Raw genomic sequence first — 16,872 nt, 5'->3', positions numbered from 1 at the left:
TGAGACTCCTGGCGTGTAGGAAGGATCTGACGGGGAGGGCCTTTCTCACCACCAGCCAAGCTACGTCTTGGTGCTTGTTGGAAAGTTCTGGCGATGAGGCATTCTGCCAAATGACTTTGACAGTCTGCTCGGGGAACCATCCCACAGGGTCCACCCTCTCCTTTTCCCTCAGGGCCTCTAGGACGTTACGTGCTGACCACTGCCTGATGGATTTGTGGTCAAAGGTGTTTTTCTGCATAAATTTTTCCACCAGGGACAGGTGGTACGGCACGGTCCAACTACTTGGAGCGTTCCGCGGCAGCGTGGCCAGACCCATCCTTCGCAACACCGGGGACAGGTAGAACCTCAGCACGTAGTGACGCTTGGTGTTTGCGTACTGAGGGTCTACGCACCGCTTGATGCAGCCGCACACAAAGGTGGCCATCAGTATGAGGGCGATGTTGGGCACGTTTTTTCCCCCTTTATCTAGAGGCTTGTACATCGCGTCCCTGCGGACACGATCCATTTTCGACCTCCAGATAAAGCGGAAGATGGCTCGAGTGATCGCCGTCGCGCAGGAGTCTGGAATGGGCCAGACCTGCGCCACGTACAGCAACAGCGAGAGTACCTCACACCTGATGACCAGGTTCTTACCCGCAATGGAGAGGGAGCGTCGCTCCCACATGCCCAGTTTCCTTTTCACCATAGCCACTCGCTCCTTCCAGTTTCTAACGCATGCCCCGGTCCCTCCGAACCATATCCCCAGCACCTTCAGGCCGTCAGCCCTGACAGTGAAGGGGACAAAGGATCGGTCAGCCCAGTTCCCAAAGAACATGGCCTCGCTCTTCCCACGATTTACCTTGGCTCCCGAGGCCAGTTCGAACTGGTCGCAGATGTGCATCAGTCTGCGCACCGACAGCGGATCCGAGCAGAAGACGGCGACGTCGTCCATGTACAGGGAGGCTTTTACCTGAGTGCCTCCACTGCCTGGGATCGTCACTCCTCTTATGCCCGGATCCTTCCTGATGGACTCGGCAAAGGGTTCTATGCAACACACGAAAAGGACAGGCGAGAGAGGACAGCCCTGCCTGACTCCAGATTTAATCGGAAAGCTATCTGTTTCCCACCCATTGATTGAGACTGCGCTACTGATGTTAGTGTAGAGCAGTTGGATCCAATTTCGAATTCCCTCCCCAAACCCCATTTTGGAGAGCACATCCCCCATGTAGGTGTGCGATATTCTGTCAAAGGCCTTCTCCTGATCCAAGCTGATGAGGCAGGTATCCACACCCCTGTCCTGTACATAGGCAATCGTATCCCTGAGCAGCGCCAGGCTGTCAGAGATCTTCCTGCCTGGCACAGAGCAGGTCTGGTCAGGGTGAATTACCAATTCCAGAGCGGATTTGACCCGGTTGGCGATGACCTTGGACAGAATCTTATAGTCCACATTCAACAGTGAAATGGGTCGCCAATTTCTAATTTCCTCCCTTTCCCCCTTGTGCTTGTAGATGAGGGTGATGATGCCTTTCCTCATGGATTCTGACATGCTGCCGGCCAGGAGCATACTCTCGTACACTTCTAGCAGGTCTGGGCCGATCAAGTCCCACAGAGCCGAATACAACTCCGCCGGCAAGCCGTCGCTTCCGGGAGTTTTACTCTTCTCGAAGGACTCGAGGGCCTTAGTCAGTTCATCAGGAGTTAGCGGTTTGTCCAGGCTCTCCCGCGTACTGTGGTCTAAGACCTCCGTGATAGAGGACAGGAAGGACTGGGAGGCCGTGCTGTCCGTGGGCTTCACGTCATACAGTCCGGCATAAAAGGATTTGCTGATCCTCAGAATGTCGGACCGTGATGACTTTACTGAGCCGTCTTCTTCCTTCAGGCTGCTGATCACAGAGCGCTCTCTGTGTACCTTTTGGAAGAAGAAACGTGAGCACGTCTCATCCTGCTCCACGGAGCGGACCCTGGAACGGAAGATGATCTTGGAGGCAAAGTGCGAGGCTTGCTGGCCCTTCACCTCTTGGAGCTCCTCCTTGACATCGACCCCCATCGACTGCAGCCGGAGCAGATTCTGCATCTTTTTCTGGAGTCGGGACATTTCCCTCTGTTCCTTTCTAGCTTTCTGGGTGCCTTTGCGGATGAAAAACCTCTTGATGCTTCCCTTGATCACTTCCCACCAGTGTGTCAGGGACTCAAAGAGGGGTTTCACGGTTCTCCAACCTTTGTAATCCCTCTTGAGCTCCTCAATGTTCTCTGGGGTCAGCAGTTGCACATTTAGCTTCCATGCCCCCCTGCCCACCCTCAGGTCCTTCTCCAAGTGGCAGTCCGCCAGTAGGAGGCAGTGGTCAGAGAAGAACACCGGCTTGACCTCGGTGGATCTGACTGTGAATGCACGGGACACAAACAGGAAGTCTATCCTGGAACGAATGGACCCGTCTGGCCGCGACCAGGTGTATCTACGCTGCGCTCCGTCTGCAGGGTTGCTGAAGACGTCGTGCAGCTTGGCATCCTTAACTGTTTCCATCAGGGATCTGGACGTAGCGTCCAATCTGCTTCCGGCCCTGCCGGATCGTCCAGCCGCATCGATGATGCAGTTGAAGTCCCCGCCCAGAATGACCGGCCTGGAGGTCGCCAGCAGCAGTGGGAGCTGCTGAAAAACCTCCAGCCGCTCAGCCCCTTGTGCCGGGCCATACACGTTAATTAACCGGAGTGGAGCATTCTTGTACATTACGTCTGCTACGAGGAGTCGCCCGCCCACCACCTCCTTGACCTCGGAGACGGTGAAGTTGCCTCCCCGCAGCAGAATACCCAGGCCGGAGGAACGAGAGTCGTTTCCGCCCGACCAGATCGATGGCCCGTGGGACCACCATCGTGACCATTGCCTGTAGGAGCTGAGGTGCGGTATCGCACACTCCTGCAGAAACAACAGGTCAGCTTTGACCTTGGCTAGGTAGTCCAAGGTCGCGACACATCGCGTAGTAGATTTAATGCTACGCACATTTATGGATACAATCTTTAAACCCATTTTAAAGCATTTATTCTCCTACCAAACCCACTGTCTCTGAGAGTCCCAGACCTTTAGTCTGCTCCTTCATACCCGTAGTGAGCTCAAATTCCTTCACTTTGGATGGGCTGAGGTAGATCTCCTTGGCCGTGTTCTGCTCCAGTGGCATCTGGAGGTTCACGTGGAGAGCGGGTTTTGAGATGACCTTTGCTGGAGAAGCTTCTCCAAAACTCACCCCCTCTGGGGTGTTGCTGTTCCCGGCTTCCTGGAGCTGGGGTGCGATGATTGCCTCACTGCTCCCAGATTCCAGGGGCTGTGGTGCACTGGCCTCCTCAGGTTGCAGGCAAAGTTGGGGTGCGCTGGTCTCCTTGTTGTCTCCAATTTTCTGGAGCTCGGGTGTCTCGTCCTCCAACGCCCTGGAGCTTTGCCGCCTCTTCTGTCGGTGCCGCTCTCGCACTTCATCATCCGAAGAGCTGCTGCCCTTGTCATCCGTGTCGGATGGGAGACGCCTCTTGCCGCTTCTCTGGGAAACGCCTTTGCTTCTTCTTCGCTCCCTCTTACTTTTCTTGTTCTTCACCGTCCGCCACTCCCCCTGCTGCTTTTCCACTGCTGCCTCCTCCTCCATTGATTCGCTGTCCTGAGGACTGGGAGGTTCAGGGGGTAGTGCTGTTGATTGGCTCTCTGTTGCCTCGATCTCTTTCTCCACCTTGTCTCTCTCTGTGTCCTCCTTTGTCCCGTTGAGCTCCCTGGGGACCTTGGTGGTTGGAGTGACACGAAACATTTCTTCTGCTTCCCCCTGGTCGGCTTTGGCTGCCTGTGCGTAAGTACGGCAGCGTTTGGGGCAGGTCCTGTAGAGGTGACTTGCCTCGCCACACAGGTTGCAGCACTTGGCCTGTTTGCAGTCTTTTGTCTGGTGCCCTTCCTGTTTGCAGATCTTGCAGAGGGAGGCGCTGCAGTTGGCCGCCACATGACCAGCCTTGCCGCATGAGCGGCAATGCTTGGGTTGCCCAGCGTAGACCAGGTAGCCACGGTTTCCCCCGATAGCGAAACTGGAGGGAGGGTGGAAAATGGCTCCCTTACCATCGGTCTTTAGCGTGACCTTAAACAGGCGTTTGCCTGTCCAGATCCCCAAGTCGTCTCGAATCTCGGTGCCGCTCCCCACCTTATCGAAGTACCTGGTGAGGAAGGTGACCACGTCGGCGACAGGGACGAAGGGGTTGTACACATGCACCATCACCTCACGTTCCCGTTGCAACGGCAGAGAAAAGTGCGGCTCCGCCGTCAGGATCTTCATCTCTGGCAGGTCTCTCTTCTCCTCGAACACCCTCAGGAGCCGGACGCAGTCTGCCACCCGCTTGAACGTCACGTCAAAATAACCACCTTTGCGGGAGTCGTGCAGGGTGAAGATCTCCGTAGCTTGGAAGCCGCACGCCTTCAACAGGATCCTCCTGGTGAAGAAGCCCCGATCCATAGGTGATCCTCCTTCGCTGTGGTTCACCGTGACTCGGACGGTGATAGGTAGCCCACGGTATGGATTTGGATTGCGATTGGTTATCGCCCTTCCATCCCGACCTTGCCTTGGCAGGACCATGGTGTCGCCCCTGCAACACTTGATCTTAGCCAAAAGGCCGAGAAGCGATCATTCAATGGCAAAGCTAAGATAAGGGCAGACAACAGCCTTGCCATTTACTGCTAGTGAGTTGTTCAGTAGCCTCAAAGGTAATGAGACTGTGACCTCCCACAGTGAGGCTGCCTCTTCTTATTGCTCACAATATCTCTTGGCATCCTCTCTGTGCTACTTAACTGACATTTAATCGACACCAATTGACTATCCACTGCCACCAGGAGGTTAAAGGCTGCCGCATCAACCCCACCTTTGGCAAGATCACTCGCCCAAGCCAACCTTGCACAAAACATTCAAATTTTGCTCCTGTTCCTGCCTCCAAACCAGCCTCCGCTGGGCCAGGAAGGTCCCGCTCATTGTGTTGAATTCTGGGCACTGCACTTTAGGAAGGATGTGAAGGCTTTTGAGAGGGTACAGGAAAGATTTACGAGGTTGATTTCAAGATGAAGGACTTCAGTTACGTCGATAGATTGGAGAAGCTGGGATTATTCTCCTTCGAGAAGAGAAGATTGATTATTTGATGGAGGTTCTCAAAATCATGCGGGAGTCTAGACAGAGTAGGTAGGGAGAAATTGTTTCCATTGGCGGAAGGTTTAAGAAAAGAGTGAACTGCTCACAGCACTCCAGGCATGAGCTATCCAGGACTTTGTATAGCTGAAGCATGACTTCTACCCTCTTGTATTCTAATCCTCTAGATATAAAGGTCAGCATTCCAGTAACCTTTTTTTGATTATTTTTTGTGTCTGCTCATGATGCTTTAATGATCAGTGTAGCTGAACCCTCAATTCTCTTTGGATCTTCACCTTTTCTACCTCTTCCCCATTTAGAAAGTTTTTTTTATCCATTTATGGGATGCGGACTTCGCTGGCTAGGTCAGCGTTTATTACCCATCCCTAAATGCCCTTGAGAAGGCGTTGGTGAGCTGCCTCCTTGAACCTCTGCAGCCCCTGTGGTGTAGATACATACACAGTGCTATTAGGGAGAGAGTCCCAGGATTTTGACCCAGCAACAATGAAGGAATGGCGATATATTTCCAAGTCAGCGAAGGTGAGTGGCTTGGAGGGGAACTTCCAGGTGCTGGTGCTCCCATGTATCTGCTGCCCTTGTCCTTCTAGATGGTAGCGGTCATGGATTTGGAAGGTGCTGCCTAAGGAACCTTGGTGAATCCCTGCAGCACATCTTGTAGATGCTACGCACTGCTGCCACTGTGCATCGGTGGTGGAGGGAGTGAATGTTTCTGGATGATGTGGTGCCAATCATACGGGCTGCTTTGTCCTGGACGATGTCAAGCTTCATGAGTGGTGTGGGCGCTGCACTCATCCAGAAAGCGGGGAGTATTCTATCACATTCTTGACTTGTGCCTTGTGGATGGTGGACAGGATTTTGGGGAGTCAGGAGGTGAGTTACCTGCTACAGGATTCCTAGCCTCTGACCTGCTCTTGTAGCCACAGTATTCACATGGCTAGTCCAGTTCAGGTTTTGGTCAATGGCAACCCCCAGGATTTTAATAGTGAGGGATTTGGCAATGGTAATGCCATTGAATGTCAAGGAACGAGGGTTAGATTATCTCTTGTTGGGTATGGTCATTGCCTGGCACTTGTGTGGCGCAAATGTTACTTACCATTTGTTAGCCCAAGCCTGGATATTGCCTAGGCCTTGCTGCATTTGGACATGGACTGCTTCAGAATCTGAGGAGGCACGAATGATGTTGAACATTGTACAATCATCAGTTAACATCCCCACTTCTGTCCTTATAATGGAAGGAAAGTTATTGATAAAGTAGCTGAAGATGGTTGGGCCGAGGACACTACCCTGAGGAACTCCTGCAGTAATGTCCTAGGGCTGAGATGATTGACCTCCAACAACCACAACCATCTTCCTTTGTGCTAGGTATGACTCCAACCAGCGGAGTTTTCCCCCTGATTCCCATTGACTGCAGTTTTTCTAGGGCTCCTTGATGCCATACTTGGTCGAATGTGGCCTTGATGTCAAGGGCAGTCACTCTCACCTCACCTCTGGAGTTCAGGCTTTTGTCCATGAGGTCAGGAGCTGAGTGACCCTGGCGGAAATCCAAACTCAGCCACAGTGAGCAGGTTATTGCTAAGCAAGTGCTACTTGATAACACTGTTGATGACCCCTTCCATTACTTTACTGATGATGGAGAGTAGACTGATGGGGCGGTAATTGGCCGGGATGGATTTGTCCTTTTTTTTGTGTGCAGGACATACCTGGGCAATTTTCTGCATAGCCAGGTAGATGCTAGCATTGTAGCTGCACTGGAACAGCTTGGCTAGGGGCGCAGCAAGTTCTGGAGCACAAGCCTTCAGTATTATTGCCGGAATCTTGTCAGTGCCCATAACCTTTGCAGTATCCAGTGCCTTCAACCGTCTCTTGATTTCACATGGAGTAAATCGAATTGGTTGAAGACTGGCATCTATGATGCGGGGACCTCTGGAGGAGGCCGAAATGGGACATCCACTCGGCACTTCTGGCTGAAGATTGTTATGAATGCTTCAGCTTTATTTTTTGCACTGATGTGCTGGGCTCCTCCATCATTGAGGATTGGGATATTTGTGGAGCCTCCTCCCCCAGTGGGTTGCCCAATTGTCCAGTAGCCTGTTCCATAATCTATAGGTCCTCAGATTTGCCTACTTTTAATCCATTTGCCACAGTTTTTAGCCATTCGCTTAATCAATCAATATCTCTTAGTAATTTTAAGCTTCCATATACACTGCTTACAGTGCTGCCTATCTTTGCCATCTGTAAACTTCGATACGTAACTTTCCATTCCATCATCTAAGTCATTAATAAGGACCATGATATAGTTAAGACCCCAGTACAGATACTTGCAGGTCATCATTGATCACATTTTGTTAATTAAAGTGTCTGCACATTATCCTTGCTCTCTGTCTCCTGCTGCTCAGCCAATTTCCTTCAATTCCACAAGCTTCAACTTTAGCTCACAGTCTCCTATGTGGGACTTTATCAAATGTCTTCCGGAAGTCCATATAAATAACACCCTGAAAACATTCTCCTGCCCACTCCTTTCGTATTGTTAGAGAATAGGATGTGTTTGCTTCATGTTTTCTCCAGCAAGTCCTCTCTCTTTTATGTTAGCAGAGACAGCAGTTAATTTATTCAAATGACGTAACATTCTGCTTAAAATAGAGAGAGTGAGGAATTTGACAAATGCATCATTCACATACATGTATCACACAGCATCAATTTGAGATTCTTATTTTTAAAATAGGTGAATCATTCATCAGCTTTTTGTCATAATTGATTTAGTTTTAACATTCCATCTATCCATGTTAAAGCTTTAACAAGCTTGAAGCTTTATGGGGTAAATTTGGGTGCACCTAAGTAAAGTGAGATCTCTTTGCATTTTTATTAATCTTGAGCATCCAGCCCTGCCTTAAGAAAGAATTTGCATAATTTTAAGAATGTTAAACTTGATCCAGATACACTTTAAAATAGAAAATGAAAAGACCCAAAGTAATTTTCAGTCTGATCAAGGTCCTCAGATGCTTCATTGATGCTGCATCAGCTATGCAAATGCAAGGACTAAGATTACATTTAAATTAAATTAAGGAAGATTCCAGGTTAATTCCTTAATCTATTTTGTAGCTTTGTTTACCCTTATACATGCCTTTTTGTGTTGTTCCCATTAAGCCATACCTTAATAATAAGATTATAATGTTAGAAATTATCATGAATTTTTTTTCATTTGTTTTCATATTTTGGGGTTAATTGATAAGGGGAAGGGTGCCCACATGGAGGATTAATAATTTATTCTGCTTTTCGCAGCTGATATCAGTGTTGAGCACTCCTGGTGAGGTCAAGCTCCCTCCAATATGCCTCAAATAATAGTTAGCCCTATAACATCTGTGTGATTCTTTTAAAATTCCCACACTATCTGTTCATACAACCTCCACAAATGAAACTGCCATTTTGGTGTGGTGCTTATGATTGCAATCAAATAGGCTGAACCTACCAAAACTCACGTCACTTAAGACCTTTATAAACAGCAAAGAGACTTTGTTCTGGTTTCAGGTGTGAAGTAACCATGTTTCAGTTCTGACTGAGAACAGTTCAACAGCAGTATGTCATAGGAATAGGTGTGGGCCGGTCAGACCTTTGAGCATGCTCTGCCATTTTGTTAGTTAGGCGGCTTCTTTTTTAATCCTAAATGTTTACCACTGTTGCATGCCTTTAAATACCCTTTCTTCCCAAGTAAGTGTCTATGGCCCTTTTAAGCATCTCAGTTGATTTTACATCTTTGGCCTGATGGGACAGCAGGTCAAATGTTCATCTTCATTGCATGAGCAGTAATCTGGCAGAGCAGACCATATGATTTTAAATTCATTGATATTGGGCAGGTTCTGCAACCAGCGAGCACTCACTCCCCTTTGCTAGATTACCACCTAGGCAAGGAAGGCAAAAATTTATCTCTGTATGAGATTCCTCCTCACAAACGTTTGTGTAAGAAGTTTTCCCTACATTTGCTTTAGATTACTTAACTTCTAACTTTAAGATTATATCCCTTCTTTGCGATTCCCTTAGATGGAATAGCCACTCCTTATCTACCCTATTGAATCTCTTCTTTTTAATTTTGAATAGCTGCTTAACATAACCCCTTGTATCTCTTTATGCCCTAGGAATGTAACTTATATTTGTCCAGTTGCTGGTTACCACTGTCTTTTCACCCTAGATATAATCCTACTGAATTGCCTCTGAATCTTCTTCAAGGTTAATTTCCTTACTAGGGTCAATGGTCAAAACTAAATGGAATATTCCAGTTCAACTGAGGCATTCAAGAGGGCATTAGATGATTATTTTAATAGAAACAATGTATAGGGGAATGGGGAAAAGGCAGGGCAATGGCACTAAGTCATAATGCTCATGTGGAGAGCAGTCACAATAGGCCGAATAGCCTCCTTCTGTGCCGTTAAAATTCTGTGACTCTTTGATATTTGACCTACTTACTTCAACTTAGTTCCTGCAGTCCCATGCAGGACAATGGGCAGCAAGACTCCGCCGACAGCCCCAATCCACCACAATCTCTTTCGCTCCAGCCCAAGTGGTGTTCTGCTCTTGGAAGCCCTTCTTAAATGTACGTCGCTAGGTTTTCTTTGGCCAGTTCCATCTTCTTTCATCTGGTGGTATCCATTCTATTGCCATTCTGGGGTGTATGTCTGGGAGGCGAAATACGTGTCCTGCCAGCCTCAGTTGTCTCTCTGTCTCGATGTGATGCAGGTACGTCTGACCAATCCTATGTGCCACCTCTTCATTTTTGATGCTGTCTCTCTATGTGATGCCCAGGATCTTAAGTAGACAGCACTGGTGAAAGATGTCTAACTTAAGTGACACCTTTGCTGTTCTCGTCAATGCCTTGCCGGCCTAGATTGCAATTGCAATTTGATATTTGACTAGAATTCTATAAATCCAGTAGGCACTTCTTGTCTTTATATTCTAATATGTTTCCAATGAAAACACATAAAGTTGAGCTTTTTGATCAACATTGCACCCATAAACCAGCTTATAATAACTTGAGCTGACCACTAAATTCCTTTGTTAATTCAGTGCCTTCCCATTTAGATGCAACAGTGCTTGAATTTTAATGTATCTGCTGCTGGACATGATTCCCACAAACCAATCCCCCTGCCAATAATTCAAAGTCCTTGGGCAGGATTTTCCTCCTTTTTTCCATTGTCACTAAGGTGAAGGTGAGAAGTTAATCTAGGGCTTTTACCACAGCATCCATGCTCATTTTTTTGGTTCTACTGCCTTCCGGTATCACTTTTGCTGCCACTGAAAAAGTTTATCCAGATACAGAGGCATATTTAAATGAGGCAGAATGATGCTGTGATATTTTGCATTCAATTTTCCATCTTCACCACCTTCCAACATTATACAGTATGCCTGCTAACAACTGGTACCTAGGGTTGGTAAATGAAGGGTATTACACATTTAAATGTGCCCTATGGAGCTGTCCATTGATCATCCCTGTAGTGAGTACAATCAATGCAGAAGTAGTCAATGGATAGAAATACATGTGCATTTTATCTTTAATGTCAAAGGCAGCAAAATGTTTACATCAAGGCTATCTGCCCTTTTAAGCTACTGGGGGCATTGAAATCACGGGATTGTAATTTTCCATCCTGCCCTAGCAGTGAGTGCCTAAGCACAGGTAAAGTTACTACAAAGAGCAAAAAACAAAAATATTTAATTGGGCCTATCCCTCTGAAATTCGTGGGGTCGGTGGCGACTAATTTCACCAGTAATAAACCCACCCCTCCGCACTTTAGCTGCAAGCTGCTCGAGGGACAGAGTTATAACTTAATTTGGGATTGATCTGAAGTTGATTTTATTTTTTCTCTTTATTTCCATGATCCTTATCTTCATTTGGAAGTCTGCCTTGAGGCTGTTTTTTTGTTTGGGGAGTTTTCCCTATAATGAAGAGGAAAATGTTTTACCCCATTCCAGTCTTTGTCATTTATTCATGGAGGAGGAAGAACAATGAACAACATAGGAAGCCAGGATCATCAGGCAGGCTGCACAGGAGATCTAGAAACTTCTACACATTCCCAACCTGCAGCTTATATAGCCCCGGATAATCATTCTTCCATACATTAATGGAGGTATCAGTCAGGAGGCCACTGTTCCATGGAGTGTGTTTAGGGATTCCTGGAAGAGTCACTCTCTCCAGGATGCTCTGCAATACAGAAATGGCCTCTTTGATAGTGCTATCAACACTACCATCTGCCATAATCTTTAGAGAATGCCTGATGAATGAGTTTGGGGGGATGGTTGCATTCACAGGAGTGGGGGTGATTTATTCATTTGTAGACACACAAGATAGTCATTGAATAGCTGGCAATGTTTTCAAGCTCTAGCCACATTCAGCAGAATGGAGAATAGTTCAACAATCATATTGGCACTCAACTTCTGTTTTAATTTACTAATTCCTTCACAGTTTTTACAGTTCTCTAGAAATACTCACAGAGATTAACACTCCTAATATCAGTTAAAAAGCAGCTTTTCTGATGGATTGGCTTCACAATAAAATAAGACTGCTGTTACAAAGACTTGAGCCCATGACCTTCAGACCTCAAGATGAGAGTGCTACCATTGATCCAAGCTAGTAAAATTAGTATGTATTTAAGTTGTGGAAGTCAAAGAAATGAAAAGGGCAAATCATACGCTGTTTGTCACACTAATTCATCTTCATTCCACACTTGTCTACCAAAAGAACAGCTAAATGTAGCCCTATCTCTGAGGCGTAAATCTAATTCCATGTTTTTATAGCCATGTGCTCTGAGGAAAAATGTAGTCAATAGGAATGAACTTTTAGATTCACATAAATTTTAAATCAAGGGTAAAATTGTCATGCTACCACAAAAGCAAAACAATGCAGATGCTATAAATCTGAAATAAAACCAAAAAATACTGGAAATACTCAGTAGGTGAGGAAATATCTGTGAAGAGATAAACAAAGTCAACATTCTGACAAAAGGCCCTTGAACTTTTGTCAGCAGTGACTCTCATCTCTGAGTCAGAAAGTTGTGGGTTCAAGTCCCATTCCAGATCTTGAGCATTAAAACCAAGGCTGACACCCCAGTGCAGCACTGATAAAGTGCTGCCAGAGTCAGAGACTGCTGTCAGTGGTGCAGTCACTGGGACCGAAAAAACATTAGAAATTAAGGCTAGAGACGGTGTGGGTGGAATTGTACGAGGTCGGAAAATGTGGCATGCCAGTCAAAAGTCCATTGACTTTGGTGGGACCAGAAAATCCCGCTGGCGAGAGTGGCAGTAAAATTCTGCCCCATGGGTGATTTTGAGCATATGGACACCCAAAGTGCTTGAATAGTGGGGTGTTCCGTACAAAAAGAAATCAAAACAATGCCACATCAACTGGGAACTAAAGTGTTATCCAATTGAAGAGGAGCTGAATCCATGGATAAGACTTTGAGAAAAGCAAAGCATCATTTATATACTAGAAAGAATACTCATTTGAAATATCCAGATTTTGTATTCAAGTGTGGCAAAATAGAGAGAAACATTTGCAGCTTCATATCAGACTACCAAAGGCTCACTTGTAGGAGAGCTGCTATAACAAATACATGTCCACTACTGTGTATTTACATATCTACTGAGAGGATATAATGTATAATAGTATTCAGTTCAAGAAAGGTTCTGACCTGACCTGTACCTCCCCTGTGGTTTCACAGCTGAGCCACGGAACTTGTGGTGTATGAAACGTTGGGGGCAGCCACTGTCTAACATTAGACATACCATTTCAAAACACAAAAGTAATGAACAAGACCACCAAGCCAGCAAATAATTTTCCAGCTCTATAGAAAGCTGCGATCCTGCTTCAAACGTTGCCATGAGCTCCATCCTTCTAACACCTTGCAGGTTGAGGTCAGGTGCACTTTTAATGAATAAAGTTTGGAGTGGAATGGAACTGCGGTAAAATTTAGCTTTAGGATTTCTTTCAGCCCTTATTTAGGGGTGAAGGGGTATGTCACCCGAAACCCATCACCTTTGGTCAGTATTGCAAGTAACATTTTTTTTATAGCACAAACTACTGAATAACATGCAGAATTAGTTGCTACTCTGAATAAATCAGAGATTGTTTCACTGAGTTGTAAAATCACAATGTAAACTATTTTGGAAAAGGTTTTGTTGTGGGTTTGCTGCATTTGGATATGTTTTAACTTAATAAAGGCCTGTTGCCCTGAGGCAAGCTTCAAAACATTGATAAATGGAAAAAATCAATTCCAATTTTGGCGACTGTTAAATAAGGTCATTTGATTAAGCTGTAGTGCAGTCACTTTTGACATGATAGGAGATGAAGTGATGAAAACATTTTTTTCCAACCTTTATTTTGTTTATCCAGATACTACTTCAGGGCAAAAATCCAGGGATCGGATGGGAATATGCCTTGCCAAAATCATCGACTGAGAACAAAACAGCTCCAAAACACAATTACACATGGGCTATTGTTCGTTCTGAATGCTCAGCTTCTTGTGGAGGAGGTAATGTTTCCTTGTACAATCACTTAACATGAATTTACAAGATTCTTAGGTGGACCTTTCCCATCATCAGTTACTGGAAGATGTGACTTGTGCATCTTCCTGTTGAAAGGAATAAGTGGGATTAGCTGTTGGCTTCAAGGCTGCACAGATGAAAAGGAAAAAAGCTGAATAAACAGGGTGGGATTTCTGAATATAAGTAGGTAGCCCTAAGAACAATGGACACATGTTTCAGCTTATTCAACAATATCCTTCAAACTTTCCCTTGTCATTTTGGGTGTTTCATCTACTGCTTCCTTCCCTTGGAAATAAGCACATTTTGACTTTGTTTCACTGCATTTTAAAAAGATATGCTGATTCGGTTAGATAGGTAGAGTGCAAGGCAGCTAGTCTGGAGCATAAACACTGACATAAACCAGTTGGGCCGAGTTTCTGTATTGTAAATTCTGTGTAATCTTATGCTTTATTTATTTGTTGACATGCCCGGAACTCCTTAACATACAAAGGCTACACTCTGCTTATTAGTTCATAAGGTTGATATGCAATATCCTTATTCTGTTTTAAGATGTCTTTCGACATTGTACTCACAACTTGTTTGCCAAACTAGTAGCTTCCCTCATCATACATTATTCCATTGCATTTTAAGAATATCACTTCAGGTTTGTCTTTTATGGGAGCAAACACAATTATTTGTGCCCATGGACAAGTAGCACATGTATTTTCTTGATACTTCCTGCTGTTTCTCTCTCACCCCATTCCCTAAACATACAGAATGCAATGCATCGATGAATGAGGTAAGGGATATGCACACAATCTAACTTTACTGTAGTTTGGTTGATCATTCCAATGAAAATTGTGTTGAGAATGCAGAAGGTTTTTTGTGTCCCTATGAGTAATTTAGAAATGTATCATTCCAGGAACAAGTCACAACTATGAAGGGAAAATTGTACACGTAATACTTATTTTAAGCAGTTACTTATCTTCAGAGAAAAGAATGTAATCATTTGCAAAACCAGAGGGAAGAAGTGTTTATAATACCAAAAAGAAGGTATACTAATAAGCCTCCATTGCAAGGTCCACAAGACATTACAATACTTTTACATTTGATCTGTGGAGTACCTGGAGAAACCACACAAATATCAACGTTACAGCCATTGATCGGGTGAATCCCCGAAATTCAATCCTTACATTTGTAGGAGTGGGGAAACAATATTTGGCCTCTGAAAAGAATTTGTGGAAAGGTTTCTAACAGATCTACTGAGCAACAGTCGAGTAAGCGTTTAAGCATTTTTCAAGCTAGTGCTGATTCTCTGCAAGAGCAGTTTAGCTAGCCCCATTTAACCAGCCTTTCCCTGTAGCCTTGCAAATATTTTATCTTCAGGTGCTTATTCAATTCCCTATGAAAGCCACGATTGAATCTGCCTCCACCACCTTTTCAGGCATTGAATTCCAGAACCTCGTCACTCATTGCTAATCACCTTAAGTCAGAGACTTCTGGTTCTTGGCCCTTCTGCCAATGGGAACAATTTCTCTCGATCTGATCTGTCTCAACTCTTCATGATTTTGAACACATCTATCAAATCTCCTCTCAACCTTCTCTAAGGAAAACAAGCCCAGTTTCTCCAATCTATCTTCCTAACTTAAGTCCCTCATCCCCGGAACTATTCTTGTAAATGTTTGCTGCATCCCCTCCAAAGCCTTCACATCCTTCCTAAAGTCAGGTGCTTAGAATGGACACAATACTTCAGTTGAGGTCGGACCAATTTTTTATAAAAACTTATTATTATTTCCTTTCCTTTGCACTCCATGCCTCTACTAATGCCTTTTTAACCATGTTCTCAACCTGCCCTTCCACTTCAATGATTTGTGCACATAAACCCACATATCTCTCTGTTCCTGTATGCCTTTAGAATTGTATTGATTATTTTATGTTGCCACTCCTCATCTTACCAAAATGTATCATTTCACACTTCTCTACATTAGGTTCCATCTGCCACACGTCCACCCATTCCGCCTTTTCTCTTTAAATTTATTACTATCCTCGACCCCTTAGGCTGCCCCTCGAGGTTGAGGATGACTTGCTTCCACGCTAGCTATCCTCCTCACAGTTCACAATACTTCCAAGTTTTGTGTCATCTGCAAATTCTGAAATTGTGCCTTGTACACCCAAGTCCAGGTCATGAATATATATCAAAAGTAGCAGTGGCCCTGGTATCAACCCCTGGGAAAAACTATCCCTTCCTACAGTCCAAAAAACAACAGTTCACCACTACTCTGTGTTTCTTGTCTCTCAGTAAACTTTGCATCCATGATGACACTGACCTTTTTATTCCATGGGTATCAATTTTGCTGGCAAACTCTTATGTGGCACTTTATCAGACGTCTTTTGGAATTCCATGTACATGACAACAACTACATTACCCTCACCAACTCTCTTTGTTACCTCATCAGAAAACTCAATCAAGTTAGTTAAACATGAGTTTCCTTTTAACAAATCCACACTAGCTTTTCTTAATTAATCCACACATGTCCAAATGACTATTAGTTTTGTTCCAGCTTATAACAGTTTTCCTACCACTCATGTTTAACTGACTGGTGTGTAGTTGCTAGGTTTATCCTTACACCCTTTTTTGAACAAGGGTTTAACATTAGCAACTCTCCAATCCTCTGGCACCACCACCATAGCTAAGGAGGATTGAAATGTTAAGACCAGTGCCTCCACAATTTCCATGCTTAATTATCCCAGTATCCTTGGATTCATCCCATCTGATCTTGGTGACTTAACAACTTTAACAACAAGCCTATCTAATACCTCCACTTTGTCAATTTTTAGCCTATCCATTGTTTCTCTTTCACGATGGCTTTTGGCAGCATCTTCTTCCTTTCTAAAGACAGATGCAATGTAGCCATTTAGTACCTTTGCCTCCATATGTAGATCTTTTTGGTCTCTAATCAGCCCCACCCTCTTTACACTGCCTTTTACTATTTTTATGCCTATTTGGATTGTATGCCTATTTGACTTTTGGATTCCCTTTAATGTTAGCTGGCAGTCTCTTTTCATACACTCTCTTTGCCTCTCTTATTTTCTATCTCACTTCGCCCCTGAACTTTCTCTTTACAGCCTGGTTTGCACTTGTATTATCAACCCAACATCTGTTTTACACACCATTTTTCAATTTCATTTTACTCTCTATTTCTTTCTTCTTCCAGACTTTGGTTGCCCTTCCTTT

General features: G+C 44.9%; 1 protein-coding gene across 1 annotated transcript in view; it reads left to right on the top strand.

Annotated features, from left to right (window-relative positions):
• adamts16 (ADAM metallopeptidase with thrombospondin type 1 motif, 16) overlaps positions 1 to 16,872 on the top strand; it is a 335,654-nt gene that overhangs the window by 198,191 nt on the left and 120,591 nt on the right. The window contains exon 17 of the mRNA XM_078535725.1: positions 13,507 to 13,645. Coding sequence (XP_078391851.1) covers positions 13,507 to 13,645 — 139 coding nt within the window. The remainder of the gene's footprint in view (positions 1 to 13,506; positions 13,646 to 16,872) is intronic.

The sequence above is a fragment of the Cetorhinus maximus genome, chromosome 3 (assembly GCF_964194155.1).
Source record: "Cetorhinus maximus chromosome 3, sCetMax3.hap1.1, whole genome shotgun sequence".
NCBI classification, from domain to species: Eukaryota; Metazoa; Chordata; class Chondrichthyes; order Lamniformes; family Cetorhinidae; genus Cetorhinus; species Cetorhinus maximus.
The sequence above is the reverse complement of the archived record's forward strand: the minus strand, read 5'-3'. Positions and strand labels throughout refer to the sequence as shown.